The sequence below is a fragment of the Notamacropus eugenii genome, chromosome 5, assembly GCF_028372415.1.
Source record: "Notamacropus eugenii isolate mMacEug1 chromosome 5, mMacEug1.pri_v2, whole genome shotgun sequence".
NCBI classification, from domain to species: Eukaryota; Metazoa; Chordata; class Mammalia; order Diprotodontia; family Macropodidae; genus Notamacropus; species Notamacropus eugenii.
The window spans coordinates 438,355,863-438,378,462 of NC_092876.1; the positions used below are offsets into that span (position 1 = coordinate 438,355,863).

General features: G+C 33.9%; 1 protein-coding gene across 3 annotated transcripts in view; it reads left to right on the forward strand.

Moving 5' to 3' along the window:
* Positions 1 to 22,600, forward strand: part of CFAP47 (cilia and flagella associated protein 47) — a 917,896-nt gene that overhangs the window by 132,992 nt on the left and 762,304 nt on the right. For all 3 annotated transcript variants that reach the window (XM_072615192.1, XM_072615194.1, XM_072615193.1), the window contains exons 22-23: positions 12,054 to 12,216; positions 16,542 to 16,642. In XM_072615192.1, the coding sequence (XP_072471293.1) occupies positions 12,054 to 12,216; positions 16,542 to 16,642 (264 nt within the window). The remainder of the gene's footprint in view (positions 1 to 12,053; positions 12,217 to 16,541; positions 16,643 to 22,600) is intronic.

A 22,600-nucleotide genomic window follows, 5' to 3' on the forward strand; every position in this document is an offset into this window, starting at 1 on the left:
CATTCAGTTTAATTTTGTTTGAATTCTCTCTTTTAACAAAGGAAAACAATCATACAATAATTTAATTTATTTCAATTTTTATTGAATACAATACATTTTTGATTGGTGTACATTTTGCCCTATGAATACCAATTAGATATTCATTAAATTTCATTTTATTTATCCTTTACAAGAACAATCATTGGTTTTTTGAATACTCAAGAGTTTGGCTTCTTTTGGGTGATCTTTTCATCATATATTATTGTAGACACTGTGTATATTGTTCTTTTGAGTCTATATATTGTACTCTGTTGATGTATGCAAATTTTCCTGTGTTTCTCTGAATTCCTCATGCTCATATTTTTTGATTATGCAGTAATAAATGTTTGCATTTATATAACATAATTTTTCAGGAATTCTCTAGTTTGTGTCCATCTACTTTGTTTTTAGTTCTTTGAGATTACAGGCTGCTTCCATGAATATTTTGATATATATTGGATGTGATATATGTATTTGGTAAATATATTGAATATTTAAAAGTTAATTATGTATTTGTCTTCATCTTTGATTTTATTGGAGTATATACCCAGTTAACTGAACTACGAGGTCAAAGACAACTTAGTCAACTATTCTTATAAAATACCAAATTACCCTTTAGAATGAGAGATTTGGTTCAAAGTTTCACATAGTAATATGCTTGCCTCCTCATTGCTTTTCCAACTTTGCTTCCATTTTTGTGATGTTTGTGGATTTACACTATGAGGTAAAACAGTTATTTCAGTTTGAATTTTTCTTCTTAATAATTATTCGGAAAATATTTTCATAATTTCACTTAGAGTTTGCATTTTGTTTTTTGAAAACTGCTTAAATCGTTCAGCCTTTTATCCATTGTAAAATGGTTTTTGGTAGTACCTATTTGGGTTAATTCTCTGTATATCTTGGATATCAGACTTTTACAGATGACGTTTATACAAATATCTCTCCACTTTAAATTTTCTATTATTCTACCTTCATTCATTTCATGCAGTACAAAACCTTTGAAAATTTCATCTACTTGAAATAATATTTTGGGAGGTCTTTTATGATTTTCTGTATCAGTTATTTAATTGAAAATTATCCCTTTAAGGGCCATAGTTGTGAAAGGTAGGTCATCTTATTTTCTTCTAATTTTGTGATCTAATCTTTTATATTCCATTCACATAACCATTTGGAACTTATTGAAGTTTATTTTGTAAAACGTTAGTTTAAACCTAATTCCAGCAAAACTGTCTTAGCACTTTCTTGAAGATTTTTGTAAAAATGGCAAACCTTTTCCCATTATTTCATGTTCATATATATATATATATGTATATATATATATACATATATATATATATAATGTTGTAATCTGTTTTTGGATTAATTTTGCATCTTACTAATGAGTATATTCTGTGGTTCTACTTTTTTAACTTTTTAAAACCAGTACCAAATGGTTTTAATCATTATTGTTTGTTTTTTTTTTGCTGTTTCCATTCTGGTAATGTTATTCCTCCTTTGTCATAATTTTTCTCATTTCCCTTTAGCTCCCCTAAATGATTTGTTTTGTCTAATTTTGTAAAGTATCATTTTTAAAAGTAATTTTATTGGTAGGGAACTAATTTTATGATTAATTTATGTAGTAATAATAGCTAAAATTCATATATTAATTTAGAGTTTGTAAAACTCTGTAAGCATTGTCTCAGTTGATCATCACAACAACCTTGGGACATAGATCCTATTATCATCCCCACTTTATAGTTGAGGAAACTGAGGCAGAGCTTAAGTGACTTACCTATACTTACACAACTAGAAAGTGTCTGGTTTTAAACTCAGATCTTTCTGACTCTAGCTCTATCCACTGCATAACTTGATTACTTCTCTTTATTATATTGCAATATTTCCATTTATATAAATCTTGTATGTGACTTGTTAAGTTACATTCCAGGTACTTTATGCAATTTGTAGTTATTTTGAATAGAATTTATCTTATTTTCCTACCTAGTTTATATTAGTACTGTAAAAAAATGATGATAATTTTTCTGGATTCAATTTCTGTTTTTCTACTTTACTGAAGCTATTTGTTGTCTTTTGGGTTTGCTAAGTACAAATTCATGTCATCTTCAAATAGGTTCCTTGAGATTACAGGTTGCTTCCATGAATGTTTTGGTGTCTGCTTAGACTTTTGTCTTTGCTTTTCTTCTTTTCTAAATAGCAGCGTTTTTAACACTTTCACATAATAGTAGGAAGAGGAGGCATCTTTGCTTTAGCTGTTTTTGTTCTGAGAAATCTTCTAGTATTTCTCTATTGAACACAGTGCTAGATCTTGATTTTTCATGTTTGTTTTTTTTTTTTCAAATTAGCTTATGCTTTAGAGGTCTTTAAAATAAAACAAATATATTGTCATGAACTTTTTCCCATAAATAATCAGTTTTGGTTATTTTTATTTATATGATTATGTTTTGTTTTCCTAATGCTGAACCATCTTTACCTCATTGATTTGAACCCAACTTGGTCATAGTGAATTGTTTTCTGTATATTTTGCTATAATTTCATTTAAGGATTTTTATTTAATGGTTGCACCAAAATTCATTAGTTATAGGTCTTATTTTCTTTGTCTTTCCATACTTTGAGATTTGAGACTATATTTATCTTGTAAGAGGAGTTTGTTATGGCTTCTTCTATCTCAAGTTTTCTTAAAATAGACATTAACTGATCCTTACATATCATGCATAATCCACTTAATACATACAGATTTTTTTTTGGCAATTTAATTATGGCCTGGTAATTTTTTTTTGAGATGAAGTTGTTAGACTGCTCTTTTATGACTTGGTAGTTTTATAGATATTTTTGGAGCTACTCATCTAATTCCTTTGAAAACTCGGTTTTGTCAGCTCAGAATTGCATATAGCTACTTGTGACAATTCTCTTTCTTTTCTCCTTGATGGTTTTGATTGACTTTGCTCATTTTTTTACTCAGACAACTTGCTTTTTTTTCTTTTCTAACTTTTTTCAGTTTTTCAGAAATCAGCTTTTAATTTTGTTTGCGTTTCAGTTTTTTATTTTCATATTTATCTAATTCATCCCAAATTTTTGAGAGTTCTTTTGCCCTTATTTTATAGTTGCCAGTTCATTCATTTATTTATTTTTCTAGTCTTTTATATTGCATGCTCAGTTCATTGATTTTCCCTTTCAGATTTTGTATATGCATTTTTAGACACATAAATTCTTCTATGAATTTAACTCTATTCCATAAATTTTTGTATGTTGTCTCATTGTTATCATTATTTAAAATTTTTTATTTCCATGATTTATAATTTCATGTTATTACTCAAGTTTCATTTAAGCTTGTATTATTTGCTTATATATTTTAAAGCTATCTTATAAAGTGATATTTGTAAAGGATGTATTGTTACTTATGCTTTTTATGTTTGTTCATGATTCTTTGATTCCTTAGTACATGATCAATTTTTGTAAAGATACTATTAGATGCTAGAAGATGTTTGTGATCTTAAATATTCCCATTAAGAAGTCACCATAGATCAGATAAATCAATAATTTTTCTAAATCTTGTTTTTATATATTTTAAAGAATGAAACACTAAAGTATCCTACTAATATATCTTTTACTATCATGTCTTTTTTCCCCAATTCAATTATTTTTATTTTAAAGAAACTGAGATGAAGTGTCATTAATGTATTGTTATTTTTTTTTCACTGCCTAGGTCGCTTTAAACATAATCTTTATCTCTATTTACATGATCAATTTTGTATTGTTGCCTTATTTGACATCATCATCTAGTCAATCAACAAGTATTCATTAAGTACCTATTATGTGCCAGACACTGGGGATAAAATGTAAAGAATGAAACAATCTCTACCTTCAATGAGCTTATATTCTAATGAGGGAGACAAGTACAATCAAAATTGCAATTCCCATTTCAAAGTTATCTGAGGCATGATAGATTTTGCTTTTTTATCATTTTGCCTCTGTATGTGCCTGTATGTCTAAGAAGTGTCAAATGTCTTTCATGTGGGTTGTAAATAGTTTTTAAAAAAATCTATCTATTCTCTTTCTTTATGAATTTGATCTGTTCACATTTAGAGTTGTGGTTGTAAGTGTTAGTATTTCCCATTAAACTTTTCAGTGGAGTTTGTTACAAAATCTCTGTCTCATCTCTTCCTACAGTTGAGATGCTTCCAGAATATTTCCTTTCTGCATTTTCATCCTTCCCTCTGAAAACTGCTTGTTAATATATTATAGTTATTCTCCTCTTGCTCCAAAGGTAATGGGGAGAAATTAGAAAGCTTCTTGCCTAATTCTCTTGTCAAGCTGTGGTTAGGTATTTCTTGTCCTTCCCTATCCATCCTCTCTTTTCCCCACATGAGAAATTCTTTTCTATTCTCTCACTACCAATGATATTAAGTTACTAATGAGAGAATGTGATTTTTGTTCCTGAAGTATTAAATCACTCTATTCTGTCTTCCTGAATTTTCCCCTTCTATCTTATGTACCTTCATTTTTTTAAGTTTATTTTTACTCTCATTGGCTTCTCAATGTATGTCAGTTAATTTTTGAGTTTTTAAAATATCGTATGACAAACAAATAGTCTCCCCACCTCACACATTCAGAACATCGTCTAACATGAACTGAATGAAAGCAATTGTTTCAGTTCTTACTTTTTCAGTAGTATGTGAAAGTATATTTTCTTTTGTTTGCTCAGTTTCCTTGTGGAATACCAAGCTTAGTCTACAATTTTTTTGAAGGAATAATTAAAATTACTTCTTTTTTGTTGGTTTTCAATTATTTTTACTGATGCTTGATTTCAGCTTTGCACAATTTTTGAGGAAAAGAATCAGTCAATCTTCTTTGCCTGTCAGGAATGTTATATGACAATTTTCCTTTAATTTATGGTACCCAAGAAATAATCCATTACTAGTATGATTGATTTTTGTTGGAATTTGAAATTTTTCTCTTACTCTCTTCAAAAATTTTTTATTTATATCTAATTGTATTTTTGCTTGATTGTGATGTTTGTTAGTTAAATTTTGTGTTCTCTTTGTGTTCTGTGCTCTCAGCTTTGTTATCTTTTTTCAGTATATTTATAGATAATTTTTCTATCCAGAATTCCTGAAATGGGTCATTTAGGTTTTCTTCTTCATTATATCTATCTATCTATCTATCTATCTATCTATCTATCTATCTATCTATCTATCTATCTATATCTACAGTCTTTACATTACCACATTGCATCCCATTTTCAAGTTCAGAACTCTTATTTTTGTAGCATTTTATTGTGTTCTTATGATTTTGTTTTATTTTGACTTGGTGGATTGATTATGGTGGACAGAGTGTAGGACTTATGCTCAGAAAGACTTGGCTTTGAATGCTTCCTCAGATGCATAACATCTTGTGCAATCCTAGATAACGCCTTTTTTCCACGTCTCAGCCTCAACCCCTTTTAAAAATGAGGATAATACTGAGAGATTTCAATTAGTGATGCTAGTGAATGTCACAAATTGGTTGCAATATTCAAATTTGCACCATTTGAACTTATAGCTATACATAAAATATATTAGTTGGTTCTGGTCCAATGGAACTTAGTAATAAAAATTTAAAATTGTTATCTATTATTAACTATAGAAAGGCAAATTTTAAAAAATCCAGAATTTCATATCTGTCATTTTTGATACGATGAAAATAACATTATTTTAAAGTATTTTAGCAGCATAGACTGAACTGTCTTCTCTTTCTTTAAATCTTCACATCGATGCTTGTATGTGCAGAGAATTTTATCAACACTGTGGTGATTTTGCATGCTCACATTTTTACACAATGACCCAAGTATATGGTTGGATGGCTTTTAGCATTATCTAAGACCAGTGAAGTGATTGTTACAATTTAAATGCCATTGTTGTCTTGGCAATATTTTTCAATGGCTATGCTAAACTAACCTGAAAATCAGTTTTCCAAAACAGTTTTAATCATTTATTCTTTCTTATATTATTGCTAAAGATCTGGACGTGATTGAGTGAAAGAATTTTGAGACCTATGAACAAGTATTCATTTAAATTTAAAATCCCTTTGTGCATTACCTCTCAATAAAAGTCTTAGGTGACCCTGAGACACTTTAAATCCAAGTTGATTTTTTTCTTTCTCAGAAATGTAAATTTTGCAAGACATACTCTTCCAGAATAAGTTTGTGTCATCCATATTAAAAGTTTGTTGATCAATGTATTCACTATCTTCATTTTCTTCAAAATATCAGGATATTTAGCTGCTGCATCCTCACAGACATGAACCTTCTCTTTAGTAATTTTAACATTTAACAATTGAATTAAATGTTTTAAGTGATCAAATCAACCAATGCTTCCAGTAAAAATTTCTTCACTATCTACTTCATTTCTATTATTTTTTATTGACTTAAAATATAAATTTTTGTCTTAATGACTTCACTGCTAAGAAGAATGCATTTTTTATTCCAATCTTTAATTCCAATCCATACAGCTAACAGATATTCCATTTCTATCACTTCCATGCCGTACAGTTGTTTATGAAGCAGAAATGTGATGCAACTTTGCCATTTAAAAAAATTTTGCATTTTATAATTTTTTATAATCTAAATTCAGACATTCTGACATGTGCTCTCATTTTGGAGTTACTATAACCATATTTATGTCATGACCCAAGTTTACTATAAAGTAGCAGAATGATTAGAGAAAGAAAACTAAAACAAATAAATGACCAAAGTTTATACCTAAAAATAAATCTAGATTTATATACTGAAAACACCATTGTTATTGTATTCAATTACAACAAATTACATTGTTATTACAATAGAACAAGTTTGAATATAATAAAAGTCCCCTTTCTTTGTTGGTGGTGTTTCCATCAAAACTATTTTTGCTTTTGTCCATTTTTAAAGATATGACAAATGTTGGTTATATTGCTATGAAGCATCATATCACAATAACGTGTGATGATAAACCAGTGGAAACTGATCACATAGCAGTATGTTAAAATCCTCAACTATTTTTCATGCATCACAGTTGAATTTTGGCTTTTATGAAATAGAACTTGGTATCATTTTATAATTTATACTAAATCAAATTTTGCATTATTCAAATTCACATTAAATGTGACCTATCTATAATAGCATTTACTGCACATGGTTATTATAAGGTTGATACCAAATTAGATTTTACCCATACCAACATATACAGTCATATATGTGTAGGTAGTATGAGTATAAACTCACATACATATTCATATCTACAATGTTTTGTGAACCTTAAACACCACATGAATATGAGCTATCAATATTATTATTTTGGTTATGTTAAAATTAATTTTACTTCTGTCTTTGCATTTTTATATTTCAATTCTTTCCTTCTCCCTTTTCAGAGAATCTGCTCTTTTGAAGAACTTCTTTTGTTTTTAACTCTCTACTCTTCAATTTGATTTCTTCTTCAAACATTTTAATTTCTTTCCTTATTTATTTGATACATAATCGCTTGATTGCTTCTCTGAACCATTTTGGTGATTCTTACAGATAATGCATTGTTACTGCATGGAATCCTTGCAGAGCTTATTTTAACACCACTTATTTTATTTTATTTTCATCTCAATTTGCCTCAATTTGCTTTTGAGCCTGACATCAAAGCTCACTTTATTTTGACGTGGAGGATTTATTCCTTGGAGTGGCCCATTTTTAGTTATCCTTTCTTTTCCTCAGTCAGCTTTTGCCTGCCTTCATCAGTTAGTCTCCTGATTTATACCTCTTTGTATTCCCACTATGTAATACCCTATACACAATAAATACTCAATAGCTTTTAATAATACAATGTAAATTATAAGGAAATGTTTATCCATTTATAACCCTCAATCCCCTCTCTCCTTTTCTGCTTCTTTGAAACATGAAGTATTTTGTCCATTCTAACTAACTTTTGTACAATTGCTTATTGTTACACCTTATGGTCTTAACTACTTATCTGAAACTAATTAATATAATTGTTTTTAATTAACATCTCTCTTCCCTCAGTGTCTATTTCCAGGAAAGCTAACCTGCTTACACAACTTCAACTTTCTCTTTTTCCTAAAGTCCGATTTTCAAGGTTGCTGTGGCTAGGGAAAAACAAAACATTTTACAATTATCCCTGGTTCTCGTTCTGACGCGTTGCTGAGTGCTTTTACCTTGGAGCATCTTGTCCAAAACAAGTGTTGTTACACAAAAATATGGGGAAAGGTGGTTTACTTTGTTAGTATTTTCTATTAACATTTTTTTTCTGTTAACATTTTCTTAATTTTTTTCCTGGCTTTATATTTTAAGTAAATTGTTGTATGTGATTAATGTCTTAATTGGTTCTGAGGGGAAAGTTAATAGAATAGGTCTCAGGGCATTATTAGATGTAATTAATAGATAAAAACCTGAAACTAAGTTGTAAGGGCCTGAGAACAGCTAGGGAGTGATCTGTTGTCAGGAGCTTGACTGAATCTCAAACACTTTTTTTTAATTTGTGAAATTATCATTTAAAAAAATTAGGAATCTTTTTTCCCCTTTTTTTAAAGCAAAGCTATTTTGAGAATAAGTTTAGCTGTGGATTTGCTGGTGCAGATATGACTAGGTCAGATTCACTGAAAATAAATGTAGCCAAATATCCAGAAATTGATTGACAAGGATGATAGATATTCTTTGGTAATTACTGGCATAAGATTGTAGTTGTAGTTGGCATAATTCTATCATGTTCCCTTATCTTTGTCTGAGTAGATAAATCTGATGATTGGCATATTGGGATTAAAGAAAGCACATCAGAAGTCTTCTTAAACTTTTGGAGGAAAGCCTACATATACAATAGGGGATCGAATTTCTTTTGAAGTATGGTGGTATTATTTGGCAGAGTTGACTTATTAGGTGAAGTGCTACTCCTTATAGGGGGGTCCTCACCCTCATGAATGTGAACATAATCATCTTTCTCAACTTTCTCCTTTAATTAGCCTCATAGATTCTATCTTCTCTTAGTCCACATCTCTAGAGATTTTACCCTTTACTCAAAAAAAGACCAAAACGTTTGAAGTAACTTAGGACAATGAGATTGAGGGAGGAGTAAAATCATCTCAAGATTCTTTTGCCTGTCAACTTGCTAATACCTCTAAAATCTATTTACTCATGACTTGTAGCCTAGGTTTAAGATTTGGTCCTGAGACACAAAACTGCCTCTAAAAATACATGACGTGTAATGGAGAGTCCCAGTCCCCAGTTCAGAGCATACTCATATGTTATATGACTATTTTCTGTCTCCTTGCTGCATGATGAAGAAAAGCCTTTTTACATGTTGAGATGGAATAGCATATAAAAGGAGGAACTTAATTTATCTTCCCATCTAGAGGGTAGCACTTAGATGATGAATAAGAAACTTTAAAGAACAGAACATTTTGGACTTAAATCTCTCTCCTTTTCAAAGAAAGGGTTGGTAAAGAAGAAGGAAGTACTTCACTAATTAGATGAGTCCACTGCTCCTAGACCTATCTCTTGCTCCAGCCATCTTACAGCAACAGCGAACCTGGGCGTACTTAACAACAGCCCTGCTGGTTCACTATCTTTTCCTTTTCTTCTTTCGTCTCTTATGTCTCCTCCTTATTCTCATTTACTAGGCTCCATTTACCTCTATTCCAACAGTCTTTGATGCTAGTCAGTAAAAACTCTTCAAAAAGTTGGCATTTGCAAAATTTCCCCTGGAACTCTTTCTAAGTCTTTGAAATCCTTCTCCAGGTGAAGAGGAATTATGCTGTTGGTCAGGACTACATCTCCTAGAAACACACATAGCATGGAACAAACTCTTCAAGTAAGAAGTATACAGAAATAAGGGGTGGTCCAAAAGGTAGCCTGCCCTTTCTAGCAAATATATTATGATATGTGGTCCTGGGCCATGGGAAGTGTCCATAGGTGGATCCTCATACACCTCTTTGACCTAGAAACCTTGGAAGGTCCTCTGTCAGCCTAGAAAAAGAAACTAGGGTATTGTGTTTGCTTTTGGTATAGAGGACAGATGACTCCATCCAGTTCTCAAGCGAATGGTTTGTTTCTCATGATTTTTAGAAACTCTCTGGAGAATACCTAATCTTGTAGCAGCTCATCTTCCAATGTTACTATGGTTTCATTTTATGACCTCTACTTCTACAGCCCTCATGTGGAGCCTGAAACAAGGTTTAAGGATTACATATGTTTGTTTTACTTTACCATTCCTGCAATAATCCACCAAAAAGATGGAATTTGCTTCCTCCTATGCTATCTTTGCTGACAGAGAAAAATAACAACTAAACTATAATTTTGTTCTATATATCAAATTACTCCTTACCCTTTCAATGCCCCAACTTTCTTATTTTATAGCTTTCCTTTCATATTCATAATTTTCATCTATTTTCTTTTAAAAAATTATCTTTTCCCCACCAGTGCTACTCCATTTTGTTCGATGCCATTAAATTAGCAATATTGATTGGAAGGAACTTAAGAAGTCATTTACTCTAACTCAGACCTGTATGCCCTACCCACCAAGAAGTCATCTGACCTTTGAGGACCTGTAATGAGAAGCAATATAGTCAGTCCATTCCATTTTTGTATATGCTGGTTGTTCTGTCCTTTTTATCTGTTGCCCACTCCACAGACTTCCATTTCAATTTATGGCTTCTTCTGTAACAGTTAAAAAATTAAGGTAGACTGAGACACAAAGGTCTGAGAATGACAAGTTTATTTGTAAAGTATGAATTTACCAATAAAACCACCTTCTTCAGCAAAACTAAGATCCTGCATGAGGGGGACAATACTTTTGTATAGTTTTAGGGAATACATAAAATAAGAAGGCAAGCATCGTAAGTGAAAGAAAATATGATTGGATAGATATTGGAAATGAGTGCTAGCAACGGTCCCCTCTGTCCCTCCAGTGACTAAGAAATGTTCATTGTTTGAGTTCAGTGTCATCTGTAAGGACAGAGACAGCAAACCAAACCTCCTTGGAAAACAAACCAGGCTTTCTTCAAGGATAGTTTGGTGGTGTAGCATTACTAGACCAGACTCCTTGGTATGCATTCTTCAAGGGTAACGGATTCCCTTGACACAAGAATAGGACAGTGATTTACGGAAGAATTGGATTTTTAAACTTAACTCCTTACCAGTCAATTAAATTTCTGAATTAAGTTCAGAGACAAAGAATCATGACTAAAGCAGTTATAAGATAAAATCAATTCATTGCAAATAGAATGAATCAAAAAAAGACACAAATCAATCTGATTATTTCACTGTGGTTTTTTGAATCTTCCTTGGGAAATTAATGATTACTCCTAATCTGATCCTTCTAGAATTTTTTCCCACTTGTGTTTCTTTTCCTTTGTTATTATGTCAGAATATGAGTGAAAAATATTTGCTTAGAAATGGTAAATGCCATGCTTTGCTTCCTTCCTTATACCTCTCACTTGTGTTCCATTCCTCATTGTCATTACAGGTATATATTTATGACTTGGCCATAACTCAAAGTGAGAGTTCCTGACTCTCAGACATCAGAGTTGAATTCATCTGTAAGATGAAATAATATTAACATAAAAGAACAATTAAGTTATTCATCTTTAATTAAAACTTCTTGATCCTACTTATTTTAATTTAAACTGAGAGCCTTTAATTTTTTGGTGGGGAGGAGTTGCATTTTACTTATCTGAAACCTTGAGACCATTCAAGGATGGGGGAGTTTCTGATTAACTGTTGCCCTTTTAACTGATAACTTGGTAAGTCATGTGAAAAAATGCCCTTGAACTATAGGGAAGAGGACATGGAGGTGGCAGCCATTGAGAGGTTGATCAGGCTGGATCCTGGAAACAATTGGTTATGGACCTTTGATTTATCTGATTGACTTTAACTAAGAGATAAAAATGTATTAAATGACCAAAATCTATCCCTAAAGAAATAATTTAATAGTTATTAGAAAGTAAAAGGTATTAGTGTCAGAAGATAATTTGTTACACAATATATCAATTTAGAGTAATCACAGTTTATATATATTTTTGTCCCTTAGGTGGCAGCATATGACTTCAGTCTTCCAATTAGTGTTAATTTCACTGAGTCGTCAACACTCTCCTACCTTTGTTCTACATCACATTCTTTTGAAACTCAATTGTCGGCTTCTTTAGTCCCGTTAATAGCTCCACTGGTACCACCATGTAGCGTCAAAGCGATAGGTAGGTAAATTGAACGACTGGGATGAGATTTTAGATACAAAATATTTGAAATGTATAGAAACTTTAGGAATGCAATTAACTTTATATTCCAGATTTTAGAAGGAACAGCAACTAAGTTATATGAGAGTTTTTTTTAATATGCCACATTCATATTATGATCCATAGAAATGACTTCATGGTCATTAGTGCAGACAGAACAGATGATGTTCGCACAGCTCACATCAGGTAAGTGTACTTAGTTGCATTAACTTTTCTTTTTACCTTAACTGAAGTTGCTTCTGTTTCAGTGTTTTAAAATGCACAATAAAGAGATTTTGGTTTTATATAGGTTGAAAAGTTACTGTCATGCATTAAAGTCAGTCAACAAAAATTTATTATATCTGCTATGTATAAGGCACTGTGCTAAACACTGGGGATACAAAGAAAGGTAAAACATCATCTCTGCTCTCAAAGATTCTAGAACTTTATAGGGCTAAATACAAACATGATATGTACAGGATGGAAATAATCACCAGAAGGAAGGTACTAGAATTAAGGATGATTGGGAAAGGTTTCTTGTTGAGGGTGAGATTTTAATTGGGACTTGAAGGAAGTCAGGGAAACCAAAAGGTAGAAATAGGGAGCTTTTATAGCCTTGCTGTCTGGAGGACAGCCAATGAAAATGTCTGGTGTTGGAAAATGGAGCATCTTGTTCTTGCTTATTGGATAAAGCATGTGCATGCACATATGTGGAAAGTTACCAAAATGCTGAAGTATCTTTATATTAAAGTTCTAGAATACTGAAAGGATGCTTCCTCTTATGCCTTGTCTTCAGTCTATTAATATATTGAGTAAAGCAGAAGATGGACCAAAATCATATGGGAAGATTTCTTCATTTCAACTAATCCATCACTCAACAACTATTTATTAAATATTTACTGTGGGGTAAGCATTGGGTTAAGTGCTAGGAATACAAAGAAAAGTCATCAAGAAGTTCATGTTTCTAATGGGTGAAGACGTATATTAATAGGTTCATTGAAGATAGAGAGTAAATGTAAGGAAAGTAATCTTATAGAAGACACCAGCAGGTGAAGAACTCTTGTAGAAGATGAAAATAAAACCTTGGCTTCTTCCAAGACTCAGCTAAAAGAGGAGGAAGTGAAGAAGAAGCACATTCCCCTACCTATGGGCTACAGTTGGCAAAGGCACAGAAATGGAAACTGGAGTGTTGTGTGCAAGGAACCTGAGCCAGCTGTTAGTATGTTTGTAACGGAGGTCATGGAGGGAGTAATGCCTATAAGGCTGGAGACTTAGAAAACTGCTAGATTGTAAAGAAGACCTTGAGATGCCAAACAAGGGAGTTTATATTTGGTCTGATGGGAAGGTAGAGAATGATTAGAGTTTATTGACTAAGAATGACATGGTCAGACTTATGCATGAACAAATAGTTTGGCAATTGTGTGGAGGATAGATTACAGTGAGTAGAAACTTGAGACAGGGAGACAACTTTGAAAGCTATTGCATTAGTTCAAATTAGTTAGAGGTAATGATGGTATGTTTGAGTGGCAAGAAGAGGATGTTACAAGAAATGTCATTAAGGTAGAAAGAGGTAATTAACTTGATATGTGGGTTAAGTGAGAGTGAGAACTCATGAAGCAGACTAAGGTTGCAAATCTGTGTGACCATGAGTTTTGGTGGTATCTTTGGCAGTAATGGAGAAGTTCATAATGGGCATGAGCTTTGGATAAAAGATGTTTAAGGGAAAATTAGTTTGAAATATCCCAAATGGAGTTAGTAATATGGGACCAAGCACTGGGGAGAAACTAGGGTTGGCTATAGAGATTTGGGATTCATTATTTTAGAGATGATAATTGAATGCACATTAGCTGATGAGATCATCAAGCAAGATAGTGTATGGAGAAAGGAGAAGAGGGCTCGGGACAGGAATTTGGAGACATCCACTGTTAGCGACTGTGACTTGGAAGAAGATTCAGCAAAGGAAACTGAGAAGGAATTGTCATTCAGCTAGGAGGGGGACCAGCTGAGAGCAGTGTCTGGAAAACCTAGAGTAAAGAGAGTATAAAGGAGAATAACTTGATATACAGTGTTAAAGTCTACAGGGCTTTCAAAAAGAATGAGGAGCTCCCACCATAGAGACCCAGAATTTCTCAAACTCAGAAAGTTACTTCTAAGCTGAACACATCCACTTTGAAACTGATGTCTACCAAAGACAAGAAAAGGCAGTCAGGGGCCTAGGCTAAAGTCCGCTGCCCTAGTTTCCACGAGGGTATTAATATCACGATGCCCATGCAGAGAAAGACCAGTCCTTTCTACTCCCTCACATGAAGTCTCATAGTTATTCTATCTGGAAATTCAATGGAAGAGAGTCGTTTGGAAGGGGAATCTTCTTTTAATTGACATAGCAGTCTGCCCTTTTGTTGCTGTCGTGTCTGAGAAGTGAATGAAAGGACCACTCAGTGCCTTCTGTGTCATACCAAAGAAAGAACTCCTTTTAACTCGGCCAGTAATTTTATCCTCGCCAAAGGATCCAAGTGCTGACTCGTAGATGTGGTCAACCAGAAAAAGACAAGGGATATTCATGCAAGTTTTATATACCACACACTGCAGATTGTAATTTTGGAGCAAGCAGTTTCAAATGAATGACAAGGTTGGAAGCCAGAACAGGGAGAATGTTTAGAAGAGAGTAAGAGAAGAAATAGAAGCATCTTATACAGATTGTTTTTTTACAGACTTTAACTGAAAAGAGGAAGACAGATATAAAGTGACAGTGTCAGAGCTGGAGTTGGAGGAAGAGGGGATGGTACAATCTAGTGAGGGATTTTTTCAGGATGGGGGAAACATTGTAGGTAAGAGGAAAGGAACGAATATTTAGAGAGTGATTGAAGATGATAGTGGAGGCAATCTTAGGGAGAAGACTGGAGGGGAATAAGATCAAAGAATTGGTATTGGCAAAGGTCCATCACTTCCCTTTTGTAAGTTCTGAAATCAAAGAATGAATTACAAAACTGTGAGTGTGAATGTGAATGATAAGCTTCAGTGTTTTCTTTAATTTGTGGTCTGACTTCATTTGAAGTAAATAAGATGCTTTTCTCTTAATTTTGTTTTCTGAATTTTATATGACTTTCCACTAAAATTTATTATAATATTTCAAATCCTTAAAATTTCATCAATGTCAATGAATTTTCCCAGTCAGATCAGAGCTCCTCTACTTCTCACTGGGTGTCTTTTTTTAGTTCCTGTGTCTATAGACAGTTATTAACTGGTGGTCAAACTTTTGACAGCAAAACTCTCTGAAATTATCTAGGCTGGATCTTAATCAACAGTCTATCACATGCTTGAAGCATTTCTGGGCAGTTCTGAGCCTCATTATTATTTTCCCCACCTCTCATAGCTTGCTATCTCTCCCTCTACATCTCTTGCATCAGACCATTTTTCTTTACTCATGCAGCCGCCATTTTATTTCAAGCTCCTGTTGCCTCTCCTTGGACCATTTCAATAGCTTTCTAATTGGTGTCACTTCCTCAAGTGTCCTCCCTGTCCAATCTATCCTCCACCTGACTGCTGAAGTGATTTTCCTTAAGCCAGATCTAACCACATCACTCTCCTACTAATAAACTCCAGTGATTTCCTGTTACCTTTAAGATCAAATACAGACAAATCTTTTTAGCATATAAAACCCTTTACTGCCAGACTCTGACCTATCTTCCCAGTCATTATACATTACTCTTTTTGAAGTTTCTAGTCCTGCCAAGCTAGTCTCCTTGCCATGCTTTGACCTTGCTTTTAAATGTATGTTCTTTATTAGTCTAGAATGTATACCATCTTCTCCTCTGCAAACCGAAATTCCTAATTTTCTTCAAAACCTAGTTCAAGGTTCTCCTCATACATGTGACCTTTCCTGATGTTACCATCCATGAATGCCTTCCTCTGCCCTTAATTAACTTGGTCCTTTTCTGTACATATTTTGTTTAGGCTTGTAAATGTTGTCTTTACTGACAGACTATAAGCTCCTTGAGTCATGGATGGTTCCATTTCTCTTTGTATCTCCAACTACTGGAGGATGTATTAGTCCTAAGTCAGGTGCCTAGTATGGGCAAGTGCTCAAAAAATGCATGCTGGTAGATTGATCACTTATAGAGTACAAAAATTAGTATTTAGAAGAAAACTTAGAGGAACCTTAGGGGTGATACAGAAGTAAAAATGTTCTGGTTCTAAGAATACATATTAATATATTTGGCTTACATTTTTTCAACTGAATGATACTTTGAAAATTAGTAATGTGCTGGTATTATGAATGATCAATATGATGTTTTCCTTTTTCTTAGTATTACAGCCACCACTGAAATTGTCCAATACAGAATTTTCCTTTGAAGTTCCTTTAAGTAATGTAACATTGGAGTCTTGTAATGAAAACCAGAATAATCAGGTAGGGTTACAAAATTAAGTCATTTTTATAAGAGTGTTTATGTGTATAACTTTCAATTTATTGTGTGTTTTTAAATACTACATAATGAAAGTGATCTTTGAGGAATTGTATTGCTTGTTTTATATCTATCATCTATCTGTCTGTTAAATGCAGAAATATATTAGTATTATGCCTAATATCTGCTTTAATATGTAAAGAAAAAAGTGAATATTAAAAATATTCTAAGTACTTAATGATATATAACAACCATAAAATACAGGATGAATAAATATATTCTAGGTATCTGCATTTTAATTGGACCTGTGATTTCTTCACTAAAAGGAACTCATAGAGAAGTTCCAGTGAGCAAACATCCCCTACCAAAGCAGGTCCTGTGACTGATAGTCACAGAGAGTTGCAACTTATATTCTTTTGGAGGCAGTCAAGGTTAAGTCACTTGCCTAAGGTCACACATCTAGTAAGTATCTGAGGCTGAATTTGAACTCAGGTCTTCCTGACTCTAGGGCTTGTGCTCTGTCCACTGTACCATCAAGCTACCCTTAGAAAGTTGTATTCTTAGAGATGCCATATGCTGTGTTAGATATAAAGGCATCCTTGGGGTCAAGAAGACCTAGGTTCAAGTCCTGTCTCTGACATATATTGTGTGACCCAGTAAAAATAATTTCATCTTTCAGTATCCTAGGCAAACTTCTAAGATCCTATATTATGGAAACTTCATAATCTAAATTATTATGTTTTCTCATTGACATACCCACACACACACACACACACACACACACACACACACACACACACACACATATATGGAAAAAAGATTAAACATTGTAAAACGCAGACTTATATTCATGAAATAAACAATATATTAGTTCTGCTTTATTACTCCCTTCCCCTATCCCTGGACCCTGACAGTTTGTGGTTCTGCTCTAAGAAGAAACTCCCAAATATGAGATTTAAGCAGAGGAAAAACAAATTAAAGAAGATGATCTGCTTGTGTCTTATGTGTTCTGACATAGTTATATCTTAACTGCTAATATCCTTTCATCTCTTATTAGAACTTCACTTGCTTGGGAGAATATGAATGAGTATTTAAGCTCCTCTGTTTTATCGTGTGACTTATCAAAACTGACAGATCATAGTCCTAGAGCCAGAAGGGATCTCTGAGACCATTTAGTTAACTCCCTTCATTTTATATTTGAGGAACCTCCATTCCAGGAAACAATAATTTGCCTAAGGTTGCAAGAGTATTAGATATCTGAGGCATGATTGGAACCCAGATATTTTCACTATAGAGTCAGAGCTCTTTCCACTGTATCATTCTAGTTTACAATTCTATTTATTTACTAGCCTTTTTTTAATGAGAAGCATGGCATAGTAGCCAGAGGGCAGCTTCAAAGTCAGGAAGGTTTAGATTCATATCCAATCTCTGACACACACTAGCTGTCTGACTCTGGTAGGTCACTCTATTTCTCAGTGCTCTAGGCAATTTTCTAAGAATCTAAGGTTCAGAGAAGGTCTTGATCTGTGTTGTTGGAGGAAGTTCCTCACTGGAAGCTCCCTAGACTAATGTAATCAGAAGTCTAGTTCCTGTCCTGTTTTTGCAAATGTCATAGTCATATATTAAAATAATTATGGGCAACTCTGTGGCTCAATGGATAGAGTGCCAAGCCTGGCGTCAGAGTTCCAATCTAGTCACAGAATTTTGCTACCTGTGTGACCCTGGGAAAGTCACTCAACCCTGTTTGTCTCAATTTCCTTATCTGTCAAATGAACTGGAGAAGGAAATGGCAAACCACTCCAGTATCTTTGCCAAGAAAACCCCAAAAGGAATCACAAAGACTTGGACATGACTGAAAAACCACTCAACAACAAAAAAACATGATTACACACTAAGGCAACTATGCTAACTCTCAAATTTTAAAAGTATCACAGAAGAAACAAAGTCAGGAGAGAGGTAACTTCCTGTGGTCATTTTTTAGGAGGGGGTTTGGGTGAAGTTTGGCAGTTGTGACCCTTCACTCTGCCATCTTGACACCATGTCTCAGTACATATATTTTGAATAGACACTCTAGTGAGTGATGAACTGGACTCTGTATAACATCATAGGAAGATAGTGGACTGAATGTTTTTGGAAAACTCTTTGATGCCCTCCAAGTTTTTCTTCTATATCAATGTATCTATGTATCTATCTCTCTATCTTTCCTCTATCTACCTATCTATTTTTTATAAGTTAATTTAGTTATTTTTGGTTTTCAACATTCACTTCCATAAGTTTTAAACTTTCTCTCCCTCCTTTCTCTCCCCCCTCCCAAAGACAGCATGCAATCTGATAGAAGTTCTACATATATATTCCTATTAAACCTATTTTAACATGAGTCATGTTGTATAGAAGAATTCGAGCTAATGGGAGGAATCATGGGAGAGAAAACAAAACAAATAGTCTGCTTCTCTCTGTATTAAGATTCCATAGTTTTTTCTCTGGATGTGGATGGCATTTTCCATCATGAGTTTTTTCTTTGATTTATAAGAAAACATGGTTTGTGATGAGTGCTGTTCAAGAAATTAAAACAATTGTGAGATCACAATCCTTTTAAATATCAAAGAATAATAAGCATTTGTGAGCAACATTTTCAGATCTTCAATAGAAAATAATCTATATACATCAGGAAAGAACACTATATGGGAGAGAAGACCTGAGATAATATAATAGGGAGCAAAATATAATGTTAAATGTTTTAAATTATATAGAACTTTGAAACTGAAATGGCAACTCTACATCTTACCTTTGTCAAGTATATACTCTATTGCTAAATTCAGGAATTGAAAAATCCATCTCTTTTCCACCTCCAAGTTTAAATCAGTATCATTGGAAGAAAACTTGTTTTGGTTATTTGATGGATTAGGTCCCAGAGTAACTAGATCATGAAGATGGGGAATATCCTTCTTTCACATATGTGGTATCTGTACTATTGTACTCGTCCAAATGAGTAATCAGTCTTTTTAGGTTTTTGTACAGGGAAAGTGTAGCATGATTATAGGAATAAGAACTATAGCTTAATGGACTCTCCCACATCAGGCTTTCCTGAAGCATGAGTGACGCATCTAAACTTTGTATCTCCTTAACCATAACATTTTCTTCAGAGACGTGGAAGCAGATGGAGAAAAATTCCAGAGTGATTGGTGTGTGTGTGTGTGTGTGTGTGTGTTGTGTGTGTGTGTGTGTTGTGTGTGTGTGTGTGAAGTTTGGGAAAACAGAGGAAATGCTAAAATGATTGGTAATTTGTGCTCTCCTCTCTCACGGTATTTGTCTTCACTGGTACAAATTGTATCCCCTCCACATCTTCCCATTGGGTGTGATTCTTATTTGTCTTTCCATAAATCTGCCATAGGAGATCCACAGAACATACCAGAAGCCTGTCTTTCATTCTTTCAATACTTTAGGTATGCCACTGTAGTCCTTAGGTTTCCTATCTTACTGTATAACAAGCAGTTGGCAAATTGCCTCAGAAGTGTATGCCTGATAAGTGCAGCTCAGCTAAAATCCCGTGTTCTACAAGAAGCCTTTTTCAATACTCCATAAAATAGTGACCTTCTAGCTAGTGATTAGCTCCAATTTAGTCTGCATATCTCCCTCTTTTTTTTTGGTATACAGATGTGTGTATGTCATCTCCTCCATTAGACTGTGAATTCCTTTTCATGTTTTTACATTTCTTTGCATTTCCAGTGCTTATTAGCACAGTACCCAGCACAAAGAGGTATTTAATAAATGCTTGTTTGTTATATATACACATATCTGTGTACGTGTATATATGCATGTGTATGAATATGTATGTACACATACACACATATTTAGTAATATCTTTTATATTACTTTTCCCATAAAAGTTTTCACTGAAACATATTATAGCTGCTTATAGCCAGTATTTTTTAAAGACCTTTAAGTAATTTGTAATTGGAATTCTTCTGTGATTAAAGCATTCCATGATTTTTATTTTTTAGTTTAATTTTTTAATCCTCAAAAATCCTTTTTCTCCCTCTGCAACATAATCTCCTCTACTAAAATTTTTTTTTATATTTAACTTTTAACATTTATTTTCACAAAATTTTGGGTTACAAATTTTCTCCCCTTTTCTCCCCTCCCCCCCCAAACCCAAGCATTCTAGTTGTCCCTGTGACCAATCTGCTCTCTCCTCTATCCTCCCTTCCTGCCCTTGTCTCCGTCTTCTCTTTTGTCCTGTAGGGCCAGATAGCTTTCTTAACCCCTTAACCTGTATTTCTTATTTCCCAGTGGTAAGAACATCACATTTGATCCCAACACTTGAGTTCCAACTTCTTTAGCTCCCTCCCTCTCCACCCCTTCCCCTTGGAAGACAAGCAATTCAATATAGGCCAAATCTGTGTAGTTTTGCAAATGATTCCCATACTAGTTGTGTTGTATAGGACTAACTATATTTCCCTCCATCTTATCCTGTCCCCCATTACTTCTATTCTCTTATGATCCTTTCCCTCCCCATGAGTGTCGACCTCGGATTGCATTCTCCTCCCCATGCCCTCCCCTCCATCCTCCCCCCCACCCTGCTTGTGCCCCTGTCCCCCACTCTCCTGTATTATGAGATAGGTTTTCCTATCAAAATGAGTGTGCATTTTATTCTTTCCTTTCGTGGAATGTGATGAGAGTAGACCCCATGTTTTTCTCTTGCCTCCCCTCTTCATCCCTCCACTAATAAGTCTTTTGCTTGCCTCTTTTATGAGAGATAATTTGCCCCATTCAACTTCTCCCTTTCTCCTCCCAATATTTCTCTCTCACTGCTTGATTTCATTTTTTTTTTAAGATATGATCCCATCCTCTTCAATCCACTCTGTGCACTCTGTCTCTACGTACGTGTGCGTGTGTGCATGTGTGTGTATGTACTCTCACCCAGTACCCAGATACTGAAATGTTTCATGAGTTACAAATATTGTCTTTCCATGTAGGAATGTAAACAGTTCAACTTTAGTAAGTCCCTTATGACTTCTCTTTGCTGTTCACCTTTTCATGGTTCTCTTCATTCTTGTGTTAGAAAGTCAAATTTTCTTTTCAGCTCTGGTCTTTTCATCAAGAAAATTTGAAAATCCTCTATTTCATTGAAAGACCGTTTTTTCTCCTGAAGTATTATACTCAGTTTTGCTGGGTAGGTGATTCTTGGTTTTAGTCCTAGTTCCTTTGACTTCTGGAATATCCTATTCCATTCCCTTCGATCCCTTAATGTAGAGCGTGCTAGATCTTGTGTTATCCTGATTGTATTTCCACAATACTTGAATTGTTTCTTTCTAGCTGCTTGCAATATTTTCTCTTTCACCTGGGAATTCTGGAATTTGGCCACAATGCTCCTAGGAGTTTCTCTTTTTGGATCTCTTTCATGCGGTGTTCTGCGGATTCCTTGAATATTTATTTTGCCCTCTGGTTCTAGAATCTCCGGGCAGTTTTCCTTGATAATTTCATGGAAGATGATGTCTAGGCTCTTCTTTTGATCATGGTTTTCAGGTAGTCCCAGAATTTTTACATTGTCTCTCCTGATTCTATTTTCCAGGTCAGTTGTTTTTCCAATAAGATATTTCACATTATCTTCCATTTTTCGAATCTTCTCACTATGTTCTGTGATATCTGTCTTTCTCATAAAGTCCTTAGTGTCCATCTGTGCCATTCCAGTTTTGAAAGATCTATTTTCTTCAGTGAGCTTTTGAATCTCCTTTTCCATTTGGCTAATTCTGCTTTTGAAAGCATTCTTCTCCTCATTGAACCTCTTTTGCCAATTGAGTTAGGCTAGTTTTCAAGGTGTTAATTTCTTCAACATTTTTTTGGTTCTCCTTTAGCAGGGAGCTGATCTGCTTTTCATGCTTCTCTTTCATCCCTCTCATTTCTCTTCCCAGTTTTTCCTCCACCTCTCTAACTTGATTTTCAAAATTCTTTTTGAGCTCTTC